Source organism: Dendropsophus ebraccatus, chromosome 8 (genome assembly GCF_027789765.1).
Source record: "Dendropsophus ebraccatus isolate aDenEbr1 chromosome 8, aDenEbr1.pat, whole genome shotgun sequence".
Classification (NCBI taxonomy): Eukaryota; Metazoa; Chordata; class Amphibia; order Anura; family Hylidae; genus Dendropsophus; species Dendropsophus ebraccatus.
In genome coordinates this window covers 86,471,428-86,485,807 of record NC_091461.1, presented here as the reverse complement: position 1 = coordinate 86,485,807, position 14,380 = coordinate 86,471,428, and the positions used below count along the sequence as shown (strand labels likewise).

The following is a 14,380-nucleotide window of genomic DNA, read 5'->3' as shown; positions in this document are numbered from 1 at the left end:
CTATTAAGTCTATATAATAATAAAGTTATGGACGGCAATATAAGTTATAATTCAGTACAGTATACTAAAATACTGAATGTTTTCTATAGATTAGCACTATAATAAAATGCACTGGAGTGACATCACTTTCTGCACTGGAACAAACCTTGAAACATCTATATAAAAAAAAACATAGATAGAGATGTTGTGCTTCCTCATACAATACTTACTTGATGAAAGCAGGAGGCATGTCTCTTTTCATAATCTGATCTTCAGTTGTCTGAACTGTCTCTTTGCCAACCTGGGGGGGGAAACAAACAACAGTGTCAGCAACACATGAGCTGAACCACATAAAAATAGGATCTGCCATTATACGGTCCATACTTGTGGTCCAGGCAAATGCACAGTCATGTGCAGTAACCCATGGGCTACAATGGTTCTGCATTTTGTCTGAAATTGCAGATCTGGGGACATTAATATGGCTGTAAGAGGCCACAAGTAACACCTTTGGCTTTTAGAACTGCAGCAATTGGTCATAGCATAGGTTGCACTATGTGCTGGAACCAATTAAGACAGGATAGGTTCTCCTTATTGCTGCACATTATATGGAAGAACTGACAAGCCCCCAACAGCCGGCTCTAAAGGATTAAGACCTGGGACTGTGAAGGCCAAGGAAGCAAGAAAACTCATCATCATGTTCCAGGAAGCAATCCATGACTATATCCCTTAGGTAGACTGCGTCATCCTGTATAGCAGTGTCTTTTTTTGCCTCAGGGTAACTAGCCGCCTTGGGGGAATGAACTTGTTCGGCAATGCTTATATAAACCCTACTGTCCAAATGTCCGTTAACAGGTATCTGAGGTGTAACAGAGAAACATAGAAGATTGTCTGCAGAAAAAGACCACTGGTCCATCTAGTCTGCCCTTTTAGTATTTTCTTTCTTATTATCTTAGGATAGTTGTATGTTTATCCCAGGCATGTTTAAATTCTGTTATTGTAGATTTACCAGCCACCTCTGCTGGAAGTTTGTTCCAGGTATCTACTACTCTTTCAGTAAAATATTTTTTCACGTTACTTCTGATCTTTTCCCCAACTAATCTCTTACTGTCTCCTCTTGTTCTTGAGCTCAGTTTACTAAAAACACTCCCCTCTTAAACCTTATTTAGTCCCTTAACATACTTAAAGGTTTCAATCATGTCCCCCCTTTCTCTTCTTTCCTTCAGACTATACAGATTCAAATCCTTAAAGGGGTTATCCAGCGTGGGGGCACTTTTTGGGGGGGATCGGGGAGGAGGTGGCTGAAATAAAAGACGTCCACTCACCTCCCCGGTTCCAGCGGCGGGTTACTCATCGCGGCACTCCGGTCCCCGGCTGCTTCCTGGTGTCTGACGCCGCCCGAGACGCTACGTCTCAGGGCCGCTCAGCGACTCAGTAAAGGAGGCGGGATCCGTTTGAAGTCCGCTCGGATCCCGCCTCCTTCACTGAGTGGCTGAGCGTCCCTGAGACGTAGCGTCTCGGGCGGCGTCAGACACGAGGAAGCGACCGGAAACCATGTACCAGAGCGCCGCGATGAGTGACCCGCCTCTGGAACCGGGAAGGTGAGTGGACAGCTTTTATTTCAGCCACCTCCTCCCTGGTTTCCCCCCAGAAAGTGCCCCCATGCTGGAGCACCCCTTTAAGTCTTTCCTGATACGGTTTATGCCACACACCCTCCAGGTGTACCAAGAGAACACTCCCAACATCACTACACCTCCACCACTAGCCTCACCTGAGGCGTAGGGTTCATTAGTACATATTGTTTGTGCCATATTCTGACCCTACCAATACTCTGTAGTGTACACTTCTAACCCAGTTGAGTCTTGTCTCGCTTGCTTTCAGTTTGTCTTCCTAATGTTGATCTATTTTGAGACAGAAATGCTATAGCCAGACTGTGCTAAGGATGTAGTTGTGCAAACCATTCATATTTGTTCAATCCCCAGCCTGTCAGACTGATTCTTCACACCACCCCGTCCCTTTGGTCAATCTGTTCACATGCTCAGGATCACTGGTTTTTCCTCCATCACAGCATCCGCAGTAGACCCAATACAGGAGAAATACAGGCCCTGGCTAGTCTAGCCTCAGTATCCATATGCCTTGCTGCTGACATCAGTGGATGTTCTGACATTAATGTGGATTTACACTGAAAATGATTTACGAAAAAAACCTACTCACTTGCCTTTATGCTGCCATTCAGTATGACAATAAATAACCAACACCGCACTTCCCAAGCCGTATATAAGTCCATACACATCCAACGGATACCACTTAATCCGCTATATAACAGCAATACTTTTTAGAGAGATGTGTCTAGTGTGCGAGAAATACCTTAAAGTTGCAGCTTTTCAGTGTTCACTCCACGAAATCAAGGAGAGTACTCACACAGATGCAGACTTTGCGTTCATTTATTTTTCTTAAATCGGTATCTCGTACAGGACAAATTCAAATGCTCACAGGCTGGCGTGTTCCACTCTCAGTCCAAACCATCCAACCTCGCGGCGGACGTTTCGGAGGACAGGCTCCTCCTTCCTCATGCGCGAGGACGTACAGGTGAGGAACGCCTATAAACTTGAACAAAGATCACATGATCCAACATTACCTGGATCATCAAAGGTGATTTACCAGAATTCTATATACAAAACTATTTATAATGCACATAGTAAAGACGCATGATGCATAATGGAAGAGAATGCTAGAATGTGTTAGATCCACGCATACATATTAAAGGAACGCTCTGAAGCTGCATACTTCATTCAGTCCAATAGGACTGAGAGTCTCCAGCTTCAGAATCCACCATGTTTCCCTCCGGAGCAATCGCTTGCGATTCTCCTCCACATCGCTACATAACTCAAGTTGTTCCAATATTTGCCATCTGAGATCACATACATTGTGGCGGTTTTCAAAAAAATGGCGTGCCACTGTGGTTTCACCGAATTCCTTTGTATCCTTCTTATCCTTACTGTCACTGAACTTCCTAATTGCTGACTTATGTTCATTCAGACGTATTTTAATTTGTCTGCTTGTTTGGCCAACATAGCCTAGCCCACATGGGCATTTCAGCAGATAAATTAAATTTCTGTCATTGCATGTGAAAAATCCTCTCACATCCATTTTTGTCCCCTTGCTTGGGTGATAGATCGTGTCACCTTTAATTATGTTATTGCAGTGCTGGCAATTCATGCACGCAAATGTGCCTTTTCTGCTCGATGCCAGAAAGGTCTGTCTATTTTGTTTCTTTTTCTGTATGTCACTTTTAACCAATAAATTCCCTATTGCCATATTTTTCTTATACCCGAAAATGGGACGTTCTTTGAAAATTTTACCATACTGGGGGTCGCTAGCCAGCAAGCCCCAGTATTTCAATATGGAACTTTTAATCAAATTCGCATGTCTATCATATGTCGAGCTAAACAGTAGCCTATTCTCCATCCTATTATTCTTCTTCTTCTGTTTTCTCACTTCACTTCTTTTCAATACAAAGGAATTCGGTGAAACCACAGTGGCACGCCATTTTTTTGAAAACCGCCACAATGTATGTGATCTCAGATGGCAAATATTGGAACAACTTGAGTTATGTAGCGATGTGGAGGAGAATCGCAAGCGATTGCTCCGGAGGGAAACATGGTGGATTCTGAAGCTGGAGACTCTCAGTCCTATTGGACTGAATGAAGTATGCAGCTTCAGAGCGTTCCTTTAATATGTATGCGTGGATCTAACACATTCTAGCATTCTCTTCCATTATGCATCATGCGTCTTTACTATGTGCATTATAAATAGTTTTGTATATAGAATTCTGGTAAATCACCTTTGATGATCCAGGTAATGTTGGATCATGTGATCTTTGTTCAAGTTTATAGGCGTTCCTCACCTGTACGTCCTCGCGCATGAGGAAGGAGGAGCCTGTCCTCCGAAACGTCCGCCGCGAGGTTGGATGGTTTGGACTGAGAGTGGAACACGCCAGCCTGTGAGCATTTGAATTTGTCCTGTACGAGATACCGATTTAAGAAAAATAAATGAACGCAAAGTCTGCATCTGTGTGAGTACTCTCCTTGATTTCGTGGAGTGAACACGGAAAAGCTGCAACTTTAAGGTATTTCTCGCACACTAGACACATCTCTCTAAAAAGTATTGCCATTCAGTATGCACATAAATAAAATATTAAAAATAAAATATTTTATATTATACAACAAAGAGTGAATATTTAATTATTCTGTCACACGCAGAAAAGCCAAATTCAGGGGAAATATTAATGACTGATTAATTAAATTATTAATGAAAAAAAAAAAAAAAAAAGAAGAAGTGTTCACATTTTGGTTTCCAGTGTTCCAAGCAGTTTTGCGCAGTTTTTCACGGAAGGAATAGTGGAAACCTGATGGCCCCATTAAACCCACCCAATGGATCAGTTACAGCGTTATAGAGTCTGCTATAAACAGCAGCCATGAAGCTTGTGAACAGAGTGAATTACAACGCTGTCAATATCCACTGTGCTATAAAAGCAGCATTGAACCCAGATCCAGCATCCAAAGCTGTCTATACATGTCACTCCGTCTGTCCGCAGGAAGTCACCATTGTGGAGTACATTTCCCTTTGACCTCAATGAATAAAACATTGCTGTTCTTTAGGCTGTGAATAGAAGGAAGCAGAAATGTCATCTGGAGAATGAGTCTCTTTCACAGCAGCCATCAGACAGCCCATTACCAAACTTTTCCTGCCGCATATTACATGCACCAGTACTCACCAAGAAGACCCCAGAAGCGAGCAGAGGCCAGCAAGCATGCGACTCAGTGTCGGCAATACTAGATGTTAGAAAGCTTTAATAAAATCCTAAAGGGCAAGTTTAACCACTAAGCAGAGATATAGTGAGCCTAACTTTTGTCATGTCCAAAGTTTTTAACGTTTAGATCTACTGGCAGGGATTTTCATACCCATTCAGAGGAAACCATTCAGTGCTTCTCACATTGCACTAAGTCTATTAACAACTTTGCTTTACATGAAAGTCTCAGCACAGAAGCAGCTGCAATATAGAGATGTGGTGGAGGGGGCAGGAAAGGCATCGGGGTGGTGTGATAAGTAATGATAAGAATGGCAAGAATTCTACAAAGATCCGTCCTCAGATGTGTCATTTATTTGGAAGCGGGGAATGAGAAATCGATGTAACCCATAATCCTCTTCTATCACTAAAGTAAGGATGAAGGCATCCAGCGAGGATCAGCACTAACCCTTCATTCTACCAGTCATAACTAACGTTTTCAGACATAACTAAATAACAAGTCAGAAAAGATTTAAAAGGGACAGGCGGAGGGGCTTCGGGGATTTTCTCTGCATAGTTTTTCCACCATCAATATGCTATGTGCTGGTGTAGTTATGGCGCTCACAGTGTAAGCGTGGCACATTATTCATACTCTGAATGTCTTTGGAATCTTTTTAGTCAGTCGGTGTCAGTATCCATGTTATATATCATTAGCATGTGAGAGCTTCAGAAAGCTTATGAATCCATCCATATAATAACACCGCATGAACCCTGCTGGTCAGACTCGGAAGAATGCTCCATAAGATTACTGCGCAAGTGTCAGCAGCTCAGACTGACAAGAATAGGCAGAAGTGTAAAGAGAAATGGAGCAGGGAAGAGGACCTTAAAGGGGTATCCCACTCAAATATAACTTTTCATATGTTGTTGCCCATGTTGAGACTAACAATTTATCCCATGCTTGTTATTATCTATTCAGTCTCCTCACCTTAGTTCTGAGCTGTTGCTCTCTTCTAAAGACACAAAAAACTGTGTGAGCTTTTCACTCCGCCTCTTCCTTCTCCTTTCAGAGATGGCTGATATAAACAAATTCCTATCTGCAACTTTGTAACGCTGGGGAGGGTTAATCACAGTTCATCAGCAACTTGACCTCAGATTAACCCTCCCAGCACTACAAAGTTGCAGATAAAGGGTGGGTTCACACTACGGAATTCTCACGGATAAACTCTGTGGAATTCCGCAGTATGTCCGCGCGCCTTTCCGCCGGCTCCATAGACATCATTCTATGGGCCGGCGTATTCCGCTATCAGCTGAAAGAAGTGACATGTCACTTGACCCAAATTCTGCAGAGACTTGTTTATATCAGCTGTCTCAGAAGAGAGGGGGGAGGAGGAAAGGCTCACACACAGATTTTTGTGTCTTCAGCAGAAAGCAGCTCAGAACCGGGGGAGGGGGACTGAATTGATAACAAGTATTATGGAATGAATTGTTAGTCTCACCATGGGCAGCAACATATGAAAAGGAATGTTTAAGCAAAATACCCCTTTAATGCACATTCCTCGTACAAATACTAACTAAATGGGAAAACACTAGTTAGAACTTTAACCAGTTAACCAGTGTCAGGTGGCTGCTACCAAGGCAAATGGGGTGCTTCAAAAGGGCACAAGATGAAAACATAGATTACGTTTTACTTTTAAAGCGACTCTGTACCCACAATCTGTCCCCCGCCCAAACCACTTGTACCTTCGGATAGCTGCTTTTAATCCAAGATCTGTCCTGGGGTCCGTTCGGCAGGGGATGCAGTTATTGTCCTAAAAACAACTTTTAATCCTGCAGCGCTGTGTCTAATGGCCGGGGCTTACATTTGTATATGCATTAGGCTGGCACTACCTCTTTGTCCTTCCTCCCCACCCTCCTCATCATTAGGAATGATACAGGAACATTTACTGCTGTTTGAGCTTTGCACAGGTGTATTACTGATCCAGCACTCATAGAATTTGTGTCATACCTGAACACTTGTCACCCCACTATAAAATTCACCTTAGAATACAACAAAAGTGAAATACATTATTTGGATGTACTAGTAACAAAAAAAGAAGGAAGTTTTGATACTACACTATATGTTAAAAACAACTTGCTACACCGTACAAGTCACCACCCACCTCAAGTGTTTGACAGCATAATAAGAAGCCAGATGCAAAGAATAGAAAAAATAGTGAGTATAGAAACAAACAAAGAGATATGTCAAAAATTAATGAAAAATAAATTCCAACAAAGAGGTTATAAACAGAAACAAATAAATGCAGCAATTAAGAAAAAGAAGATACAGAATAAACAAAAACAAAATGAACAGAGACAAATACTAGTAACCACATTTGATCATCATATCCCAGTCATAAGAAAAGCCATTAACAAATTTTGGCCCATAATGCAAAAAGAACCCAAGTTTGGGAAATTATTTCAAAATAAACCTATGTTAGCATTAAGAAGAGGAAAAACAATAGCTAACAAGATCATAAGGAGTGACATAAAAAAAGAGAAAAGTAGACAAACAAACCTTCTTAAGAACACAACGTAAAGGCACATTTGGGTGTCTACAATGTCAGAACTGTACATCTATAATAAAGGGAGAACAAATTCAACATCCCACACAAGGGTATAAAATTAACATTAAAGGGTTTTTCACATGTAACACACAGAAAGTAATATACATGCTTAAATGCCCATGTGGGAAAACATATGTGGGTCAGACAATGAGACAGGCAAAAGTAAGGATAAATGAACACAGAGCTACAATTAGGAGACATTTAAAAACAGAAAACACGTTGGAAGAAAAAACAAAACATGGAGAGACGAGTGTGGCCAGACATTTTAAGGAGACAGGTCACCATATTTATGATCTAAGATGGTGTATATTAGAAGAATTACGTACCACAGGTTCAGAGAATAGGGACAAACAGCTGCTACTTCAACGGGAGACTTATTGGATAAAAAAACTTGATACCCTACAACCGAAGGGCTTAAATGAAGTATGTAGCTTTAAAGCATTTTTATAAATCTTTCTCCCCCCAAGTGGACGGCGTTTTTGAATATATTTTGAATATATTTAGACTACATATTGCAATATGTTATACTATATTTATAAATAGAGATTATGCCATGTTATATATTGTTATGAGTACTAAGTCTGTAAACATGTTATGAACAGATGACTGATGAGATCAGACGTTGGTATTTAGCTGAGTGGGATCCACTCACCTGTGCGCATGAGTAAGGAAGCCCCGCCTTCCGAAACGTCGCGCGGCAGGGAGAGGACGCCTAACCTCGAGCTACCTCCAGTGCTCTGAGAACACACAGCCGAAGTTCTACTACTGCACTTAATAAAAAGAGTCAAGATGAAGACTACTGAAATGTGAGTGTACTTTTTCTTATATCGCACACTCACTATAGAAGGTCACGTTGTGTTGTGGGATACCTGTATCATTGGAGTATTAACGATCCAGCCCATGTTCATTATACACACAGGTGGGGAATAGAAAACAATCTGCCTGGATCATTCCTAATGATGAGGAGGGTGGGGAGGAAGGACGGAGAGGTGGTGCCAGCCTAATGCATATACAAATGTAAGCCCCGGCCGTTAGACACAGCGCTGCAGGATTAAAAGTTGTTTTTATGACAATAACTGTATCCCCTGCCGAACGGACCCCAGGACAAATCTTGGATTAAAAGCAGCTACCTGAAGGTACAAGTGGTTTGGGGGGGGGGGGGGGGGGTCAGATTGTGGGTACAGAGTCGCTTTAAAGACTCGATCCTGTTTAGTCTTTCAGGATGCAGATCCAAACTGTCCATAGTATATTATGGTATGCTTCCAATAATGTACATTTTTGAAGTCATGCTCTTATACTTTCCATTGGTAATATGAAACCACTGAAATGGGTTGGCATTTTTAAGAAGGGTGTGGTCTGTACTTTATTGGATATAAACCAGTGCTTCTCAATTCCAGTCCTCAGGCCTTACCAACAGGTCATGTTTTGAGGATTTCCTTAGTATTTCACAGGTGATAATTATACTCAGTGCATCAGGTATTATGACAGGTGTCTTTCTATGGGATATCCTCAAAACATGACCTATTGGTGAGGCCTGAGGACTGGAATTGAGAAGCACTGATATAAACCCTACTGCTGCTCCATCACTCCAATGCTAAAATTAGGAAAACCCTTTTATCACCTATTTTTGCCATTGGTGATAAATGTCAAGTTCATTGTGTGGGGCTAACTGCTGGGGTCACATTCAGCTGTTTTCATAACCTCAGTGCATTATAATGGAGCAGACAACACATGGCCTTCACATCCGTCTCTGCCACCTCTCCATAGTTGACAAAACTACAGCGAACAGGTGATGGGGTCAGAGCCTCAGCAATGTATTCTGTGGAGATCTATAACAAATTGGGAAATCCCTTTAAACTGAAGCTACATCATTGATTAATACTGGGTATATGTTTATACATACATATATCATATTATGCATTTGGTTGACACCAGAAGTTTACACACTAAAGTTTACACGCTAAATGTCAGAATAATGAAAAAGATAATTGTTGAGGAATTTTTATTACTGCAAAGTCAAAAGTTTACATACACCTTTAACGGGAAATTATTAGCAGATTAGACAAATCTAACCTGCTGATAGCCCCCTTTAGCGCCTGCGATGCGGATGAGAAAGGTATGTCTCTTACCTTCCTCCTCAGCACTGGCCCCGACCTGTTAGTTTGCATCATCCGGCCCACCTGCTCCAAGGAGAAAAAGGTAAAACACATACTTTGCTCCTCAGTGTCCCGGACGCTATAGGGGCCTATCAGCAGGTTAAATTCACAGCCCATATGCTGATGCCATAACTTTGTAAGCTTCAAATTATTTTATTGATGTTTATTTGCAACATGTGAGTTAGAGACAGACTTATGAATGTATTTTAAAGGCACAACTGAAACACACTGCCTTATTGTGAAAATCATGGGAAAGAAATCGGCCAAGATATCAGGAAGAGAATTGTGGACTTGGTCGTCTGGTTCATCCTTTGGTGCAAATTCCAGATACCTGAAAGTACCTTGTCCATCTGCATAAACAATTATATGCAAGTACAGACAAGATGGGAATGTCCAGCCATCATACCTCTCAGAAAGGAGACGGGTTCTGTGTCCCTGACATAAATGTGCTTTGCTACCAAGTGTGCAGATCAACCAGAGAGCAAAGGCAAAAGACTTTGTGTAGATGCTGGATAAAGCTGGCAAGAGTGTCATTATCGACAGTAAAGGCCCTATTCCACCGGACGATTATCGTTCAGATTATCGTTAAATCGTTCGAATCTAAACACTAATCGTTCGTTTGAATAGTAGTTAACGACTAACGACCAAACGAGAAATCGTTGACCGTTTAATAAGACCTGGACCTATTTTTATCGTTGCTCGTACACAAATCGCTATACAAATAAAGAAAAACAAAAGAAAAACAAAAAGAAAAACAAAATCGTTTGCATTGAATAAGAAGTCGTTTGGTCGTTCGCAGTAGTGAAGAAGGCAATAGCGACGACAAGACAACCGCAAGAACGATCATGTAAATGGGTGAACGATTTCAGGTCTTTCGTAATAGCGGTCGTTTGGATTGTTTATCGTTAGCGCTTATGCGAACGATAATCGTCCCGTGGAATTGGGACTGTATGAACATGGGCTGGAAGGTCACTCTGCCGGGAAGAAGCCATTACTCCAAATGAAGCTTAAAGCCAGATTAATATTTGCAAATGGACACAGTAACAAAGACCATAATTAATTATTGAACACATGCCCTGTGGTCTGACAAAACTATAATTGAACCATAGTGATCAACCACCATCCCAACTGCGAAATACAGGGGTGGCAGCATCATTTTGTGGGGTGGGGTGGTTTTGCTGCATGTCACAAAATAGATGGCATCATGTGAAAAGAACGTTATGTGGTAATACTGAAGCAACATCTTAAGCCAGGAAATTACAGCTGGGAGCAAATGGGTCTTCCAAATGGACAATGACCTGAAGTGTACTGCCAAACCGGTTACAAATTGGCTTAAGGATAACAAAGTCAAATTTTTGAAGCAGTCATCACAAAGCCCTAAGAATTTATAGGCAAAGCTGAAAAGGCAGGTGTGAGCATAGCGGCCCTACAAACACTTACACCAGTTCTGTCAGGAGGAATGGGCCCAAATTCCTACCAACTATTGTGAAGAGCTCATGGAAGGATATTCCAAATGTTCGACCCAAGTCATACAGTTTAAGGTAATGGTACTAAATACAGTGGTACCTTGGTTTAAGAGTAACTTTGTTTAAGAGCGTTTTGCAAGAAGAGCTCACAGTTTTTCAAAATTGTGACTTGGTTTAAGAGCATTGCTTTGGTTTAAGAGCTCCTGGTATTGGGTGGGAGCGTGAGTGGGGGAGGGGCATGGCCTGCATAGCGGGGTCTACAGCCCTGTACTCTGACCCAGGAAGTCTCTCTCACCTTCCAATTTATAACAGATCCACTTCAGGCTGGGGCTTGCATCAGGGGACAGGACTGTGGGGGTAATCTTTTTATAGCTGTAACCCCTCTCTCCCCGGACAGAGAGTGCTGCTATACTGTGTCCACATCTGCCCTGCTCATTCCTTCATACTCCCTGCAGTCTCTGTCAGTCCTTGTGTTTCCCATCCTCTCCATTCCTGCTATAATGTTCCTGCACTCACACTTAGCTATACACACTGCTGCTATAATGTGCTTGCACTCACATTCACACTGAGCTATACACACTGCTGCTATAATGTGCTTGCACTCACACTCAGCTATGCACACTGCTGCTATAATGTGCTTGCACTCACACTCAGCTATGCACACTGCTGCTATAATGTGCTTGCACTCACACTCAGCTATGCACACTGCTGCTATAATGTGCTTGCACTCACACTCAGCTATGCACACTGCTGCTATAATGTGCTTGTACTCACACTCAGCTATGCACACTGCTGCTATAATGTGCTTGCACTCACACTCAGCTATACACACTGCTGCTATAATGTGCTTGCACTCACACTCCGCTATACACACTGCTGCTATAATGATTATAAAATGATTTTTGGGGTGTGGAACCAATTGTCTACATTTCAATGATTTCTTATGGGAAAATTTGCTTTGGTATAAGAGTGGATTTGGATTACAAGCACAGTCCCGGAACGAATTATGCTCGTAATCCAAGGCACTACTGTACTAAAGGAATGTATGTAAACTTTTAAACTTTTCTGAAAGCAATAAAAATGCCTTAAAAATCATCTCTCTCTCATTATTCTGGCATTTGGCAAATATTAATAATTTTGGTAATCCTAACTGACCTAAAAGGGGAAAGATTTATTCTGATTTTATGTCAGTGAGATATGGGTCTTATTAGGATAACCACAATTATTTAGATTTGCCAAATGCCAGAATTATGAGAGAGATGATTTTTTTAAAGGCATTTTTATTACTACAAAGTAAAAAGTTTACATACACCAAGAAAAACATGCAAATAGTGTATGTTTTTATATAGTGTATGTTAACTTCTGGTTTCAACTGTATATCTAGCATCTTTGCTATACAATATATTAGTGCTATCTGGAATGAGTTAAGCAGACTAGCTGCTGTGATCAAATACCTCAAATCGCAGGAAACCATGATCTTCTAACAGCATTTGTTCTAAGGGAAAAGGCAGATATCTATTGGGTATAGGTGGTTTCCAGTGTCATTGGGAAAAAGTGAAAGCTGAGGGACCACATGTTACCCTTCAGGAGGTAGCTATCAGGCATAGTAGCTAATCCAACCCCTAAATAGGAAAGGATATCATGGAGGATAATAATTAAAGAAACATTGCACAGATTAATAGGGCACAACTGTCAAGTCAATGGAAGTTTCCGAGTGACCGACAACCTATAATCGTGAAAACATAAAATTTTTCCTGTATACTCATACACCAAATTAGTAAATTTTGCAATGGCAACCTTGCACCTAAGGAGTGGTTAATTAGAAAAGCAAGCACTCCAATATATTTTTTTTTATTCATTATGCAGCTAGTTGTTCAACATATATACTTTAGCTGGTATTACCTAATTTGACTATTCTTTTCTATCTGAAAATTCCTGGAACCCTTTTCTTCAACATTTACTTGATAGTCCAAAAAAAAAAAAAAAAAAAATCTCCAAAGGGTTTTATTTTTATTTTTAAGAAAACATACTTACGTTTGTATTTACAGCTCCTACAGCATGCTCTATTTTCTCTATACACTTGTACACAGTATATATGATTATCACATGCAAATGGTCAAGTATCTTCTTTCTTTCTAGCATGTGAGCTCTTCTCCTTGGTCTGTCTCCCTCCTGTCTACTACCCAAGCCGGTCTGTAACTTCCCCTTTTCTGGCCCAGATTTATCCATGTGTCCAATTTTCAATTGTCAATCTTACACAGATTGCAAACAATGACAGCTCATTTTGAGAAAAAAAAAAGCACAGCTTGTACCTTTGGATAGCTGTTTTTAATCCAAGATCTGTCCTGGGGTCCATTCGGCAGGCGATGCCGTTATTGTCCTAAAAACAACTTTTAAACTTGCAGCTCTGTGTCAAATTAGCGTAACCTAGAGTACCTGTGCACTAGGCCTGCACCGCCTCTCCATTCCTCCTCCCTGCCCACTTCAACAGTGCAAATGCCCCAGGCAGGATTTCTCCTAATCATCACTTGTCTGGGCACTGCACATGCCTTATTGATCCAGAACACATGTAGTATTCAGACAGGTGATTATTAGGAGAAATCCTGCCTCGGGTATTCCTAACGATGAAGAGGGCGGGGAGGAGGGACAGAGAGGCAAGTGTAAGCCTAGGGCACGGGTACTCTATGCCACACCTATTTGATAAAGGGCTGCAAGTTTAAAAGTTGTTTTTAGGAGAATAACTCCTAAAAACACCTAAATTACCCCAGGAAAGGCAGCTATCAGACAGTACAATTGGTTTGTGGGGTTGGGGGGTGGTTGTGGATACAGAGTCATTTTAAGCAGCAAGTCTGAGAATTCTGACAGAGTATCTTAAAAGAGTACCATAATACAAAGGCCTGGGAATGAAAGCAAGTCTAAGAGGCCATTTGTGCAGCTCACTTCTCCAAAAGATCAGATTTTCACAAATCGGTGTAGTTTGAGAGCCACCACTGTTAAGGGTCATCCTAAACTGGATAGCTGATGCTTTGTCAAGGACCGAGTTGCCAGGGACATACTGAGTTCTCAGGTCCAGACAGTGATCCTGGGCCCAATTCCACAAGCCAGAATGAGAGTCATTTCAACCAACAAGTTTCAAGTTATTTCTCCTAAAAATATATATCAATCTGCTCCGTTTTTCCTTCTCTAGAACACGATGGTGATAGATTTCTACAGCTGAAAACAATGGGGTATTCTGGTTTTAGAAAAACACCTCAAGACATAAATCTTACTAGTACAGTAAAATTACTGATCGGGATGGCTTCTGTATGTTTTTGCTTGATTTACCCTTAACAGTAAGTAAAAAAATAAAATTAAATAAGTTTTTCCCCACATTTGTACTGAAGGCCTATC

General features: G+C 41.3%; 1 protein-coding gene across 2 annotated transcripts in view; it reads right to left on the bottom strand.

The window, feature by feature from the left end:
- Positions 1–14,380, bottom strand: part of VCL (vinculin) — a 68,456-nt gene that overhangs the window by 37,606 nt on the left and 16,470 nt on the right. For both annotated transcript variants that reach the window (XM_069980838.1, XM_069980839.1), the window contains exon 2: positions 210–280. In XM_069980838.1, coding sequence (XP_069836939.1) covers positions 210–280 — 71 coding nt within the window. The remainder of the gene's footprint in view (positions 1–209; positions 281–14,380) is intronic.